General features: G+C 50.0%; 1 protein-coding gene across 4 annotated transcripts in view; it reads left to right on the top strand.

Annotated features, from left to right (window-relative positions):
- Positions 1-16,119, top strand: part of LSAMP (limbic system associated membrane protein) — a 985,865-nt gene extending 969,746 nt beyond the window's left edge. The window contains exon 7 of one of the 4 annotated variants that reach the window (XM_064722153.1): positions 15,444-16,119. In XM_064722153.1, coding sequence (XP_064578223.1) covers positions 15,444-15,541 — 98 coding nt within the window. In that variant the 3' untranslated portion in view covers positions 15,542-16,119. The remainder of the gene's footprint in view (positions 1-15,443) is intronic. The other 3 variants (XM_064722144.1, XM_064722162.1, XM_064722152.1) reach the window with 3 other exon arrangements.
- The last annotated feature ends 518 nt before the right edge of the window (positions 16,120-16,637 follow it).

The following is a 16,637-nucleotide window of genomic DNA, read 5'->3' as shown; positions in this document are numbered from 1 at the left end:
ATCTTATGTATTGCAAATGAAACTTGTGCTTGGATATGAAATTAAAGTTGCTGAGGCTGTTTTGGATGTAGGGTTTTGAGGAGTTTTCCAATTTTAGGTGTTCTTGTTTTTCAGCAGAATTTTCGATGACAAATATTTTTGTCTGATGAAAAACCCAGGGCTCTTTGGTTTTATGATTATTTTTATTATATATCCTTAAATTCCACAGGCAGGCAGTGTTAATTTTTTTCATAGCCAGCCCTGTTTACAGCTGGTTTTGAATTAGGAGCCCATTAAGCTAAATGATAAAGCAAAATCTGTGAGTGAGCAAGGCCAGGATTCCCATTACAAATACACCTCCTAATCAACTTGCCAAGGCCATCCTGCACAGCTTTAGTTGATCCTTTAAAACACTTTCCCCTCTGTCTCTGAAGCTGTTATATTTTTACTGCTCCCCAGTCTCCTGAGATCGTTTTGAAGGACGTCCTGGTGTGCCATCACTCATGTGAGGAGTCTCCAAGAATTTGTGGTTCCAAATGCTGGTGTATCTCCAGTGACCCAGGACACCCCAAGAGGATTTTTCAGAGTGGGAAAGCAGAGCTTAAATACCCTGGGCCTCACTTGTTTTCCAGCTTCTCTGTTGTGGGCCTTCAGCACAGATGCTGGTGCTTTTCACATTTGCTTTTACTTTGCTGCTGACCTTCAAAGAAACCTTGGGCATACAATTTTGTTAGACCTTTCTCTTCCTTTGAGCTGATGTTCTGAAATGTAGTCCTCAGCCTTCAATTAAGCTGTTCCTCAATGACCAGAACCACAGCCTTCTTCTTCTTTCTCCCTCAATTTTCATTTCTGTTAATCCTCAGTAACACTTCCCTGCCCTGTGGGGTTTTGAGCATTAATTTAAAAGGAAGGTGATTTGAGACGAAGAGTGCTGTAGTCCTGCTAAGCATTGCTATCATTAGCTAGCTGCTGTGGAAACATCTTGCTTTCAGGCAGGCTGGAGACTCAGAAGCAGCCCATTCAACTAAACAAATGGGACTTGAATTTGATGAGACACTTTCCTAAAATGCTGGTGGAGCCCAGCTGATTCAGCTCTCAGCTGAGTTGTCCTTGATAAATTTTCCAGCTCTCCTGATTTTGCAGCCCAGTACTCAAAATGCCTTGAAATGTCTTCTGGGATGATGCCACATCATCACATCTTTCTGTCTGCATTGTAACATCATGTTGTAATGGGCTGACACAAGAACTAGCTGTCACAAAGCAGGGGCCTTACTGCATCATCAGATGCCTTTTCAAAAGGCTTTTTCTTCTGAAAAAAGAGAATTTGTTCATTCCACACCACATCTGCCAATGGAAGGGCAAGCGGGGCCACTGTTGAACCTCAAAGGGACCTGTCAGAATTATGGCACTAGCTCCCTCTTTGTCTTTCATTGTCTCTCGTCTTCAGCCCTTTGAACATGAACTCGTTCCCTTGGATTAGCACCATGTCCACATCAGAATGGCTTGGCCAGACTGATGGGCTTCAAAACCTGTGAGTCTTCCTCACAGGAGTTTTGTGATGAGAGCTTGCCAGAGGCTAAGTAGGGGCTTTCTCAGGGTGGTGAGCTTGATGCCCTGGGAGCTAGGCAAGGGGGATGTGGTATTTCAGAAAGCAGCACATCCAGAGCTGCCCACAAGTGGCAACAAGTGTGTCAGTTTTGGGGCCTGATAAGACAAAGTCACAGCCATCAATAGGTTGACACAAGATTTATAGCTGTAGTGTGTTAGCAATTAGCAGAGTGGAGGGAAAAGGAGAATGAGGAGTCCTGCCTTTCTGCCAAAACGTGCACTGATCGGAGAATGACCCTGTGTGACTGTAGATCGTAGATAGTCTCCATCTAGCTGTAGCCTGTGTAGCCTGTACTGTCACTAATGCCTTCATCAGGTGGGCGGGAGCTGGGGGAAGGGAGAAACGAGATGTTCATTTGGGTCTGATGGCCAGAGTGGGAAACAGAGAGCACATTTCTTTCTAATACCCTCTCAGTCCTCTTTCCTCTCTCTGGGTGTCTGAGCTGTGCAGAAGAGAGCTCCTCTGTTGCAGTGGGCACCTTCCACCCATCTCTGCTCCCGTTTTGCTTTCTGCAGTGCATGGTCCTGCCAGTTCTGCTGAGCTGGCTGCTCTCGAGTCAGCAGGGCCTGCTTTGGCAAAAGGGTGGACATCTGAGTCCACCAAAGCTAAGAAGAGAAGCAAGGGGGATTACAGCAGAGACTACAGGCTGTAAAGGGTTAACCTTTTATGGAGGTTTGCTGACTAGACTGTCAGCCCTGCCAGTATGATGTGACCAGCTGAAAGATACATCCACCTCTGGAGCCCTCTTCACTGAGGCCTGAGGCTGCTGTCTCATTTGGGCTCCAGAAAAGGGTCAGTGAAAATCCAGGCCTTCAAGCCCATGAAGCAAACTGGTTGGCAGAGCTAGGGAAGCATAGACAGGCCAAAATAGACAATCTTGTATTTTTGTGATCCCAACAGAGAAATGGAGAAAAAATAATATCCATTAAAAAATAATGGCCATAGGTACCAAGCACATGAAGGTGCATTTGGAACCATGTCAAGCCTGGTATTCCCATGAATCCTAAGGCATTTGAGGGACATAGTTCAGCTGTACGGGTCACTGCACAGGGATGTGTGGCTGGCTACTCAGGGCATGCCTCCCTTCCCTGAAAGCTGCCTGAGCCCTGGGCACTAGCAGCTGATCACACCCATGGCTCTGGGTGGGAAGCACAACTCACAGCTCTCCTTGCTTCTCACGGGTGGTGTCCACGCAGGTTTTCCAAAGAGCTCAGTGTCCGTTTGGTGAGTGCAGAAGGGACTGGCCCTGCAGGATGGATGCTCAGACATACCAAGGTTGTCTGGCTGCTCAGGGTCAGAGTCAGTCCCTGCCAGCACTGCAGGCACCGAGGGCTGGCACTGAGCTGGGTGCCAAGCCTGTGGGGCCTTCAGGCCAAGGGAACAGGGAGGACAAGGCAGGGTGAGGGCAGGCAGCCAGCATCACAGTAATTGCTTCGTGCTGTTTCATAGGTACGAGGCAAGGGATGGCACCATATCTTATTTTGGCTGTGTGATTTAAAGCGAGTAATACCAAAGTCAGAGGTGATGATACTGTCTTCCAAAAGGAGGTAGTATGAATGTAGACAAAAACAGCAACTTAGGGAAAAGAGACATGCCAAGAATTGATGCCAAGCTACCAACATTGCTTGGTGGGTTTTGCTGAATAGCAACAGACAGCTTCTGTTTGTTGAGATTGCTTAAAAAAATTTAAAGCCAATCTGCTGCTTCCCACCCCTCCCAAAAAAAAAAAAAAAAAAAAAAAAAAAAGAGGTGTAGAGAAAAGAAACAATCTTTCTTAGAGAAAAAAGAGAGGCACAGGGGAAAAGAAAGAGAAATGGCTTTACTGCCTGATCTGTTTCTGTACTTTTTGTTCATTATTTTAATTTAGATTGATTTATTCCAAAATGAGCCTTGGGTTGTATATATTTGCATAGTACAGTGCTGTGGAAGATCCAGTTAGTGAAGAAGATCAGCAGCAGAGGGTGGGAACTGAGACTGGAAGTCCCAGAAAGATACTCCTCCAAGCTGAGCCCTTGCAGTGGATAAGGAAAACGTTTCAAGGTGTGTGCAGTCACCAGTGTGGCTACGCATGCATGCAGAACAGCCCTGCAGAGCAGAGGTCAGGGCACAGCAGTCAGGTGGGAGAGTGGAGGTTGGGTAGATCCAGTGGGGGAGAAGAAACATAATTGCACTGCAGAGATTAGAAATGAACCCAAGGAAGGGCGACTGCCATAGAACATCAGTCATCTGATAGGCACAGTGACAGTGTTAGTGTTGTAGCATGGACAGAGTACCCTGCAGAGCCGAGCTGGGGCAGGCTCTAACCCTCCTGAGGCAGATATCCCCAGCCCAGAGGACACTCATAGCCTGAAACCATCTGCATGTAGACGAGCTCCTGAAGCCATCAGCTGAACCTTCCCCCTTTAGAGACTCTAAGACAACTCATCCCCATTGCACAGCACATGTACTTAAGCCTTTGCTCTCTCCCTCCTGTTCTCCTTATTTTTTGTGTTGACTAGCTGACTGGAACTGTGGAGGGCAGCAAAGAGGAGGATGAAGAACTGCCACTGTTGTCTTTATTTAATCCTTACACACACGCAAAAACTCCTCCAACCCCCATGAGAAAATGACCAAAGAGTAATTTCCACCTTCCTCCTCTTAACCCTTCCATTTCCAGTGTAAACCTTGCCTAAGGAGCTGGCCTCCCCTCTGGTTATTGTCCCAAGTGAACAGTCTCTCATTCACTAACCCAGGACGGTAAGTTGGTTTGGGAAGCAGCAGGTTTATCTTCCCAGCTCAGGCGGTGCACCGGGCCCGCTTGTGAACCCGCTGCCATTCAGTGTCTGCTCTGCTGTTGATAAAGCACATTACACATGGCTGGGCTTGCATGATTAATACAGCTGTCTAAGCGCTCTCTCTAAAAACAAAAACAACCAGAAACGAGAAGGGAGGTGTGGGATTTGGGAGGGAGGGAGGGTGTGCATGGGGATAAAACCCAACCATTCCAAAGAAATCAGGCTTGCAGAAAAAAGCAGAGTGCTGTTGGAAGGCCTTCCCTCCCATGGGTGAGCAGGTCTGTCAGCAGAGCTCCCCTGCAAAAGGCAGAGGCCTTGTGGCAAGGTGAGCCTTGCCACAAGGAGCAATGTGCGTGGTCCTTCCCCAGCATCCCCTGCATGTCCCTCTGCAGCCTGGGGAGTGGATGCATGGGTCGGAGCATGGGATCAGGCCCTGGAGAAGGATGAGCTCTGACCAGCACGGCTTCAGCAGGGTCTGGTCAGGCAGCCCCTCCGGTGGGTGTTGCAGCCACACAGGCACACTGACCCTTGGTGACACTGCCCAGCCACATCACTGTACTCACCCCGTGCTCAGAGGCACAGCCCACATGCACTGAGCAATCTTCAGGCACCCAAGAACATCTAATGAGGAGCAGAAATAGCTTCCTGCATCTTTCCTATTGCTCCTACTCATCCAGCTGAAGGCCTGCTCAGCAGCCTGTGTAAGCTGTATTAACTTTCCCTTTTTAATACTGGTTTTTAATGGGCTGTGGGAAGCCATGATGGCTTCCTGCTCTGGCTTTTCCCAGGCCTGGGCCAGGGATTAAAGCCATGCTTGCACTGTTAGGGTGTTAGGTGACCAGGAGTCTCACTCTGGGATCGCACACACACAGACACTTCCATATTTTGATGAGAACTACAGGGAACACAAAGTAATATTTACTTAGACCCCACACTTTAGAGACATATACCAGCACCTGGGCCCAGCTTGACTGTCATGACATCTCTAATTTACTTAAATACTGAGAGTGATATCCCTAAGATCTCAAGGATAGACTGGGAGGACACTTCTCTGCAGATGTTAGAGAAAGATAGGGAGAGAGAGGCTGCAGTAGGACTGGATTTCAGTACCAGAGTAACCTCAAGCATGCTGGCCACTCACTACCCCAATTTAGTTGTTTTTCTGCTCCAGTCGCCCCTATGCATGTCCCCCACCTCTTCATTTCTGTCCACAGCCTCTCAAATCTTTCCTACACCATAAATTCAGTAAAGCTTGTAGAAAACCATAGCAGGGATGAAGTGAGTAAACAGACAGACATGAAACTGATGAAAATATTAATTTTTCAAGAGGTTCCAGAGCCTCCAATTAGCAAACCTGCTTCTTAGGGCTGTGCGTGCTCTGGGTGAGGGGGGCTATGCTGTTTGTCCTCTATTGAGACACTAGGTTATGTGCTTGGCATCACCTTTGGTCTCCTGTGCCTACATATGTGCTTGAGAGATGAGCAGGAGAGGGACTTCTTTATCCTTGGAAAGCAAAAAGCAGAAACAGCTCAGATCTTCCCCATAATGACTCCTGAAAAAGTCTGTGCTGTGTGCTTTGTTTGGTTGGTTTGTTTGTTCATTTGTTTTATTCTTTGCTTGTAGAATGAGAGTCTTTAATGTGTGATTTGAAGACAATACAGTTTTAAGTATCTGATTTTGTATCAGTCACTGGGGAAGGTGGGTTTTGGGAGGTGGTTGATTTTTTTTAAATAAACTTTCAGTTGCTAGGGAAATTAAAAGGGTAGGAGAAAATTTCTTCATCTATGAGAAAACATTGAAACTTTTAATATATACAAGACAGATCTGATGATGAAAGATCTGTGTGACCTTGAAACAAAGGTGGTCTTCTATCCACCACCAACCTCACTGGTCAGGATAACAGTTCAATTTTAGACTAGGATTACTGTAAACCAGCTCCAGGATAAATGGTGTAAGCAGACAGCTCTTGAGCACCACGACCTTCTCAGAAAGACACTGAGAAATACAATTTCAGGGATATTCTTCAGAACTTAGGGAAGGATGGGTGAGCTGCATTACAGAATGAATCTTCATTCCTCTAAGACATGAGGTATGATAGATGAGTACTTCGTACACCATGAATGAGCTCTAAAACATGGGGAAGAACTGTTCAGTGCTAAAAAAGCTTGAGCAAATTCTGAAATACATTAAACCAAGTGCAAAGATTGATAGACACCAGAGACATTTCCTTAATCTTGTTGGAGAGTTGCTGGAGGGCATCCTCCCCAGCTTACACAGCGGTACTGGCACCTCTAGGAAAGCCAGCCTAGTGCCACTGCAGTCACAGTCAAGTTTTAATTACAGGAGCAGAACTGGTAGTGACAATGGGGAACGAGCAGGCAATGAACAAAATAGCTTCAACACTGAGAACAGGGAAGAAAAAAGTGTCTTCTTCTAAGAGGAGGGGGGAGGAGCAGGAAAGAAATAAGAAAAAAAACCCCAAATGAACCCTAGTAAGTAGAAGCTGGTAATCCCTAAAGCCTCAGAGTAGAGTGCAAAGCTCTGGAAGAAAGAAATTAATAACTTTCAAAGTATGACCTTGAAAATGGAATTAACAGTATTCCTCCCTTTTAAGCCTTCATGATAATAAAGATTTCATCTTCTGAAGCCCTGGCAAGAGAGTCAACAGACTAGGAAAAATTGCTTCCTGCAGAGCAGCTGGCAAGTGCAAACCCTGAGACCCCAACAGGCCCCAGAGAGTGAGATGATAGAGACACCTGCATGATGCACATCCTCTTTCCCTTGTGCCTTCTGCTTTGGAGCTGGGGTTTGTTCTTCCCCCCCTCATTTTTGATCCTATTTTTTGCTCAAGAAGCAGAACTCCATCCTTCATTGTAAGTAGAGTCAGCTTATCAACAACATGGAGGCCAGAGCTTCTCAGAGTGGACAGCACCTGGAAAAACAGCAGGCTGGCTATACTTGGTTTATCATCACCCCTTCCTTCCCAGCACAGACAAGTTCTCCAAGCCTGTCCCATGCTGCTTTCTGGCTTCTCTTCCATTCAGAAACTCATAGGGACCAATTACCCTCAAACACCAGATTTTTACCTTGCACTCTCTGGCAGGATCCCAAGGGCAGATTCCCCAAAGCAAACCAAGAGCCAGGAGCTCTCTGATGCCCTTTGAACCTTCTCTGTGGGCTCTCTTCCATCAGCAAACTGCAGATATGTCAAGCTCTGGAGTCTTGTTAATCTAAATAAGAGAAAAACTGGCACCCGCTGTCTCTTCTTCTGCCTTCATTTTGGTTTACTCAGATGATGGGATTGGCAAATGTGGATGTGAGACATATAGATGGGTGGGTTATTTTTTTTTTCCTTTAGGAATGTATCTGCTCTCTGCTTGTATGTCTAATGATCTTTTTTAAAGGTCTGTGGTGGGAATCTCAAAAGTAACAGGTTCAGTTTCTGCTGGTGATGATCATGGTGCAGACATGTGGAGGCATGCCTCTGGTAAACTTGTGGGTTTACTTACACATCTGCCTTCCTTTGCTTCTTGAGTAAGGCTTGTGTGTCATGGCACAGTGTCCATGCCCCTCTCTAATGGGCCTCTTCAAGGGTGCTGCTGGTGTTACAGAAAGGAGCTCGAGGCAGTGGAGACAGAAGAGGGAGTATCTGTGTGGGGGAAGCAGAATAATAGGATGGCTTGGGTTGGAAGGGACCTTAAAGACCATCTAGTTTCAAATCCCCTGCTCTGGGTAGGGTACCTTTCACTAGACCATGTTGCTCAAATCCCATCTAATCTGGCACTGAACATTTCCAGGGATGGGATATCCACAGTTTCTGTGAATGCCTCACTACTCTTATAGTGAAGTATTTCTTCCTTCTATACAATCTAAATCTACCCCCTTTCAATGTAAGACCATTATCCCTTGTCCTATCACTACACACCCTTACAAAAAGCCCTTCTCCAGCCCTTGTCAGCCCCTTTTAGGTACTGGAGACCACGGTGAGGTCTCATGGAGCCTTCTCTTCTCAAGGCTTAACAGCTCTGACTCTCTCAGCCTGTCTTCATAGGAGAGGTGCTCCAGCTCTCTGAGAATCTTCATGGCCCTTCTCTGGACTCACAGCAAGAGGTCCATTTTCATGCTGGAGGCCATCATAAGAATAAGTAGAATAAGTAGAGAGGGTTGCAAACTTCACCACCAGCCCCTGCACCCTTGGTTTCTGCTGCCATAGTGGGTAGATATCCTGCTTTTTAAGTGTCCTCCAAAGAGGTTTTGCTGAGGCTGCAGATGTAGTGCTTGTGGGGGCTGGTGGGGACCAGATCCCGTGCCACGTCCATGTGTCCGTCCGTGGCCGGCTCAGGGCGGTGGCTCGGAGCGCAGGGCTGGCCCCTTCCCTGTGCCGTGGGACCCGGGTTTCCCCGGGGGCTGTGCAGAGCCGCCTAGCTCCGGGGCTATGCCCAGCGTTCCCGGGCCGTTCCCAGCCCGGGGGCTGCCTGCATGGCGAGGCGGGTTCGGTGTCCCTCGGCTGCCACCTCGCGGGCAAGCAGCGGCGCTTCGGCGGCGGCGCAGGGACACAAGGACCGGGGACACAGGGACACAAGGACCGGGGACACAGGGACACAGGGACCGGGGACACAGGGACACAAGGACACAGGGACACAGGGACCGGGGACACAGGGACCGAGGACACAGGGACCCAGGGACACAGGGACCGGGGACAGACCCGCAGCGAGCCCCGGCCAGGGCAGGTGACAGACCTGGCGGGTACGAGCGCTGTTCCCCGGCGTGAGGCCACAGCCCTGGGAGCACTCCGTGGCTTGCTGCTGCTCGTTCCCCTTTTCCGGACCTGCTTGTTGGTCTGAGCTTCTCTGGGCACCACGTCCGTACTCGAACAGCTCTGCTGGAAACCCCGCTTTTCCCTGCACTTCTGAGCCCGGGCTGGTACTGGCTGCCTGCCTTTGAATCCTGGTACCGATGCCCTCTTCCCATGAGCACCATCAGTCCCCTCTCCCTGTCTCCCTCATCCTTGCTTTCCTGTGCCTGGTCAGGACCTGATTTCTTCTCTTTATCTCCCCCTTTTCCCAGGACCCATTCTCATTACTTACCTAACCTTTGTGCTTACACAACGTGGTCCGTTTCCCCACTCTCACCATGGCTGACCTTTCCTCCCCTTGCCCTATTCCATGTCATGAGCTCAGCATTCCAATATTGCCATTTCAGCTGAAGATCTTCCCTGGTATCATTTCCTGTGGTGTAGCCCAGCATTGGTACAAGTGCAAGGTTCATCCTGTCACCTCAGTCCCCATTACCCCCTTCCTATATCTCTCATCATAGCAGCCTTTTCCCGTGCCTATGCCCAGCTGCCCTTACGTATTTTTCACCTCCTCATGCAGCCCCCAACCCCCAGTGGGCACTGTAGGCTTTAGGAGGCCAACACAAGCCATGAGGCAGGGCCTGTGCAGGGCTGGCCCTCCAATCTCAGACACTGCTGCAGAAGCTGGGTGTGTTGCAAGCTTTCATGACAAAAATACTCATCTCTCCCTTTCCTGGGAAGATCTGAACACTCCGCAGTGAATTCTTCCCACTCTGAGCAGTTTCCTTAGCCTGTCTTTCCCGTAGTCAGCAGAGGAGGCTGCAGAGCAAGGAGTGACTGAGACAGTTTTAATCTAGCCAGTTCAGGTAGCAACTAACAGCAGATGGTGTGCCAGGCCACCTGGCAATGCCAGGTTAATGCCTTGGTTAATGCCAAGGTCCTAAAGTCACAGGAGAACATAGCACCCAAATTTAATGGGGGGCCACAATATCATTGCTGGCAGCTGATTGCTGCTGTGCTTCTTAAGGAGCTGAGGGAGGCTGTGGATATGGAAGGCTCCAGGCGGTCCAGAAGTGACCAGACAAGTTCACAGAAGAAGAAATTAATCCCAAAGGGGTGCAGCTTCTGCTGGCTCATAATGACTCTGAAGCAACTGAGGTAGGCCAGTATGATGCCATGCTGGCCACATGCCATGGCTGGCCCCCACCCAGCCCCCCCAGAGGACAGGGCTGAAGCTTAGACAAGACCCTTAGACTGACCCAGCAAAGGTTTTTCCTTGTTGTGTGTTCCTCAGGCTGTTTATGAGGATGAGAGCAGCTCTTGGCTTTGCAATCTGGCTGTGGTTTGCTCTGAGTGCAAGCAGCACCATGCTTTTCTCATCTTCCTCTGCCATCTAATCCAAGTCCCCCCATCCTTCTTGCTGTGTCTTTTCCTACACCATTCATGGCAGTAGGAGCAGTTGTTGAACCATCACACACACAAGCACTACAGCTATCCCACGCCAAGCCTGGTACAGCTGCACACACCCCACGTCCTCTCTAGTGAAACCTTGGCTAGGCTGGCTTGCAGCCCCCTGCACGTGAGGGCATGCAGCAACTCTTCTGCCCCATGCTGCATGGAATGCAGGAGTGTTAGGCACTAGGTGAAATTACTGATGTCCCAAATTGAAGGGTCTCGCCACCCCTTCTGCATCTTCACTTAGAAGAATGTGGAAATTCTCCCAGAAGCGTTAGGGGGATCGCCTGGAGCCTCTCTGTGCCAGGCTGTTGTTCTGGGCTGTTGCAGACAAGCAGGTGTGGCCGGAGCAGTGAGGCCACCATGGCATGGCTGTTTTTCCCATTGTTAAATTTAAGGATGCAGCTAGGGTTATGCTGTCTTGTGGAGAGGGGTGGGATGGGGGCTGCACATGGTCCTCTTCAGCCATGTGAGAAGTACAGATCTCTAAATCTTGGCCAAGGCTACCTTTTGCCGTGGCACCAATGCAAATCACCCAGGCTGAATGTGTGGCACCAATAAAGCCTTGGAAACACAGGATGCAGTGTCCCATGCACTTGTGTTGCAGCACAGTAGGGCACCATGGCAGGGCTCCAGCTGCCTCTGCACCAGGTATCCAAATGTCTCACTTTTGGAGAAAGGAAGAGCAGTGCAGTTGTTCTGCCCTTGACAGCTTTCAGTCTGCTCCTTCTTGATTTGCTTAATGGGATCAGACTCGGTCAGCATTTAGGGTCTGGGGTCCCTTAGGGGTTTAGCTGTGAAATTCTGCCAGATATTCATATTAGCTTATCAGCATCAGAAATCCAATTTCCTCCTCTTCATTCAGAGCTGTTGCATGGTCATGGACATGACGGTGCTGCCCAATTGCCGGGGCGGGGTGGGAAGATGAATAGCCCGGGATATTATAGCAAATTCCCAGAGCACAGGCACAAGGTTGCCGAAGCGGGAGGCCGCAGGCACAGCCCCTCGCCATCCCGGTGCCAGCGGAGAGGGAGCAGGGCCGGGCAGCCGGGGCTCCTTCAAGGCGGGGCTTTCTGCCGGTCCCCGGCGGCGGGGGCGGCTCCGCGCGGCGGCCGCCAGAGGGCGCCGGAGACCGCGGGCTGGCCCGGGATGGCGAAGGGACCTGGATGGCGAGGGGTGGGACATAGGCATGGAGACGGGATGTGACATGGGGATGGCGAGGGGGTGTGACATGTGTGACATAGGGGCTACGGGACCGGGATGGCGAGGGGGTGTGACATGGGGATGGCGAGGGGGTGTGACATCGGGATGGCGAGGGGGTGTGACAAGCGTGACATGGGGATAGAGAGGGAGTGTGACATGGGGATAGCGAGGGGATATGACATGGGGGCTACAGGACCCGGATGTGTAGGGGATGTGACATGGGGGTTGTGGAACCGCGACGCCGAGGGGATTTGTGGGGATGGCGAGGGAGCTACAGCGCGGGGGGTTTGCGAGGGTCCTGTGCGCTGGGGGCTGCAGGGATGGGGGATAGTGAGGGGTCTGTGCGCTCTGTGTGGGGGCTGCGGTGTGGCTGTGCACGCCTGGGGAGCTGTGCCCGCCCGCGTGTGCCGCGGGGTGGGCGCGCTGCGGAGGGCGGTGTGCGGGTGGGGGTGCGCTCAGGTGTGCGGGCTCTGCAGCACCCCGTGGCCGCCGTGGGGCTGGCACTGTCCCCCAGCGTGGGGCTGGCACTGTCCCCAGCGTGGGGCTGGGACTGTGCCCCAGCGTGGTGCTGGCACTGTCCCTCAGCGTGGGACTGGCACTGTCCCCCAGCGTGGGGCTGGCACTGTCCCTCAGCGTGGGACTGGCGCTGTCCCCGAGCGTGGGGCTGGGACTGTCCCCCCAGCGTGGGGCTGGCACTGTGCCCCAGCGTGGGGCTGGCACTGTCCCCCAGCGTGGGGCTCACCCGAGGCCGTGTGGGTGGACAGGGGCACGCACAGCCCGCAGCAGCAGCTGCTCCTGCACACACGTGAAGTCATCATGCAAACCTTGGCTGGCACAGCCTGAGGTGTGCCTGGGAAGGGAAGGTGACAGTGATAGAATGAATTGAAAACAGATGCTATTTCCTGCAGAAAATCTCGCTCAAAGACAAGCATTTTATTTTCCAGCACTTTCACTCTTTTTCTTATTACACTTGAGCAGCTGTTGTCCCCCAAAACATTATTTTGTGATAGAATTATAAGCTTCCCACATTTTTATAGTACTTGTGACAGTAAATGCAGCACCCATGGTGTGTACTCTAGGTAGATATGCTGTAAAACCCAGGGATTCCATGTGGCCCCAGGGTTATGTGCAGAGGCCACACTGGATCCCAGTGCTCCCAGTCAGTCTAACACAGTGCCCAACACCTGCTGGTGAGAACAACTGCTGATGTAGCCTGTGGTGTGGCATGATGATCAGTTCTGCACATGGAGAGGTTTCTGCAGCCATCAGACTGGGACACACAGGTAGCCACAAGAACATGTATAATTTCTCATCTCCAGAGATGAGAACTTTGGCTTTTCAAATGCCCTCAAACTTAGGCACACATGCTCAAGCAGAACAGAAGCTGGTGTGACCCTCTCCCAAGTCCTCCATCACACCATGTCTTTGTGTGTTCTCTCTTACACCTAGACACTGCAGAGGCTCATCTCTTCACCACACCACCACCACCACTGGCCTCTGCCCCCAGTCCCCACCAAGCTCACAAACTCTGATCCGTGCATTTAGGTGCATTAAGGCAGCAGTACCCAGCCAAGGGCAAATGTCCCCTTGCCTCTGCTGTGCTGGGTGTGCAGTGCTTGCCACCACTGGTGCAAATGCCCTTGCTCTGGTTGCAAGGACACCCTAGAAAAGTGGCTAAGATGGGGAATGGTTGTCACAAGTATGTTATGTACATGTCCATGTATGTTTTAAGACAAATAGTATTTAAGCCAGATAGTAAAAATGTGGTGGCTGAAATTTTTTGTGGGCAATACACCCTGCCTGGTGTGCTGTACTCTTGTTTTTTTACTGGGCCAGAGGAGTCATGTTTTGTGCCAAAAAGGGATGCAAAAGCTCCCAAACAGTCTCCACACCATTATTTGACTGTGAGAGATGCTTTTTCTGAAACACAGGTGAGGTAGGAGTAGTAGCTGAACTGAAACGTGTTCCTGAGTTTAGGGAAGGAAATAAAACGTGTAAAAAAACCAGTGCTGTATAATTTGTGTGACAAGCCACAAAAGTTGCACATGGACTAGCTGGAAAAAAGAAGCCATAGATGGAACATAAATTTTCCACACAAATCAGCACATAATTACTTAATAATAAAATAATAGAACTGGGGCACAAAAGCTACTCTAGTCAGCTACCTTAGGAAGAAATCAGGCAAATGAAAGTGCAATGGAATTTGAGGGATACTGGAGATATCTCTCTTGGATTTGCTGCCTTTTAGTCACTAGCTTGAGTTTAAGAGTGACTGTGCTGCTGAGCAAGCCTGTGGCACCTGTGCTCCACCCAGGAGAGCAGAGCTCTTCATCTCTGCAGGTTGTGAGGGAGCAGTTGTACTTCAGTCTCATGGAGCTCTTCTGAACAGGGCCTTTTTTAATTTTTTTTTTTTTTGCTCTCCTCTGCCATCACAGCCTTTCTTGGTAGGAGGCATGATTTCTTTTTTCCACAGCAGGATCGGTTCTAACACAAAACCTCATCTCCATCTCCACACTCCAGCATCTTACAGGCACATATACGTATAAATGCACACATACATGTGTGTGCGTGCATACAGACATGAGCATTTGTGTGCACATGCACAGGGTGAGCCTGCATTTACAGACCCACAGCCACGTGCACCTCCCTGACCAGCTATAAAGAAAAGGCTGCCGAGGCTTGGGATTGCAGGCTGAATTTAAAACAGCATCACTGCCATTAAAGCCATCCAGAAAAGGGAACCCATAAATGAGAGGATGAATGAGAAGATGTCAGGAGTGTTAGCATTTAACGCTCCCAGAGCAAGGCTGCATTATTTGTTGCTGCAGCAGCGCGCTCCTCCCTGCCCCCTCTGACAGAGCCTGCGGATGCGCAGCACACACGTGCAACTTCCCTTCCCACCCTCATGAAAAATCAAACTCCCTGGCATACCCTGCACCCTCACCCCACAGGTGTCATGCCACAGGGCTGTGAGTGCCACAGCCAAGCCTTCCTCCACCCTGATTCAGAGACAATTCATTACGGTGCAGCCCTGGGAGGGAGGGAGGGGAGGTGTCTGCTGCTTGGGCCCATGTTTTATTGATCGCACCATGGTGATGAATCAGCTCCTGTGGAGCTGGTGTCTGCCTGCAGACAGGTACTGGCCACTGTGCACAATTATAAGGAGTCCTGGCATCTCAGGGCCACCCTGGGAAGGCGGCAGAGCGGGCAGGTGTGGGGGTGGTGACCAGGGGCTGCATCTGCAAAGGGATGAACCATATCTTGCACTGAAAGGCCAGCAGCTCCCAGTTGGAGGCACAGCAAGGGCTGGGATGTGGTCAGCAGCCAGGGCTGAGCCTTCCCACCTGCTTCAGGCCCTGTTCCTCCAGCGTGGGGGGTGTTTAGGGAGAGCCACATGCCATTGGAATGTTGGGCTGCGGGAAGGAGGATATGGATGAGCTGGCAGGCAGCAGCCTGTAGCTGGGCTGGAGGGAAGCTCAACAAGGTGGGAAGGAGACTGTGCCCTGCAGCCTTAACCCAGCGCTGCAGGAAAAGCCTGGGGCTGAAGCACTGTGTTCCTGTGTCACACCCATCTCACTCAGCCTCGTGTAACCTTGTCTTCTTTTCTCTCCCTTCTCGCACCCTGCAGGACCTGGCACAGGGAGAGTAGACAACGGCTCCATGAGTTTGGCCGTCCCACTGTGGCTTCTGGCAGCATCCCTGCTCTGCCTACTCAGCAAATGTTAATACAAATCAGAATTAAGATAATAATATTAATAATAATTAAAAAAACAACACGACAACAACAACAACAACACACAAAACAAAATGCGTTATACAGGAGACAGAGCGAAGAGAGGGGAGAGAGAAAAAAGAGGGGGGGAGAGAGAGAGACGACTGTTTCTTTCACAACTTTTGTGTGTTCAGGAGCGAAGAGGGGGGAGAGGAAAAATTACAGCAAAGAAGACTCAGCAACATTTAATCCAAAACCTGAAAAGCCGGCTGTCAAGTCATCGACTGCCTAGGAGGCAACACGAAGCGAGGGAGAGAATGGGGCACCAGCAAGGATCGTGTCGCCAGAGGATGCTGCAATGTAAACAATCCAACAAAACCTGCAAAGCCAATCAAAAAGAAGATCCCTTTTCTTTTCTCTCCTCCTTCCTCTTTTCCATACTCCCTCACTTTCCTTCCTTCCTCCTCTTTCTTTCTTTTGCAGAAAGAGGTCTTTGCTTCGGTGTCTATAGCCATTTAACTTTTTGGATGCCCTGGGTCATTTTTGTGAGCTAATGCTCAGCCAGTTCATACTTTTAAAAACAAATCTAAAAAAAAAAAAAAAAAAAGATAAAAGAAAAAAAATAACAGCCACAAACCAGAGCAAGTCACCTGAAGCTCTCTGCACACTGGTGTCCTGTGAAGAACCCCTTCCTTTCTTCACTTCACCCTGCGCTCATGTGCACCCTGCCCTTGCTAAACACCTTATTTCCTGTCCCCTTCTTCATGCAACATCACCCCAAAGACCTAATCTAAAGCTGTGTCAACTCTACTGAAAGCCTACTTCCTTTTTTTTCTTTTAAAATCCTCTTCCTTCCCTCACCTAATTCAACCAGGTATCTTTCTCTTTCTCCTGTGTATGCCTGTGTGCGTGGGTGCATGCATGTGTGGCTCTTGCTCCGTCTTCCCTCTTTCACTCTTTCTCTTGCTCTCTCTAAGCATGCAAAACGAACAGCCCATGTGTACATATGCTCATCCTGTTGTAGATAATGTCCTGCCTTGTAAGTGTGAGACAAGATGCAGAGAGATCACTTAGGCAGAGAAGAGGGGTGAGGAGAGAGGGGCAGCTGCA

This window comes from Zonotrichia leucophrys, chromosome 1 (assembly GCF_028769735.1).
Source record: "Zonotrichia leucophrys gambelii isolate GWCS_2022_RI chromosome 1, RI_Zleu_2.0, whole genome shotgun sequence".
Classification (NCBI taxonomy): domain Eukaryota; kingdom Metazoa; phylum Chordata; class Aves; order Passeriformes; family Passerellidae; genus Zonotrichia; species Zonotrichia leucophrys.
This window is presented reverse-complemented; position numbering and strand designations above follow the sequence as displayed.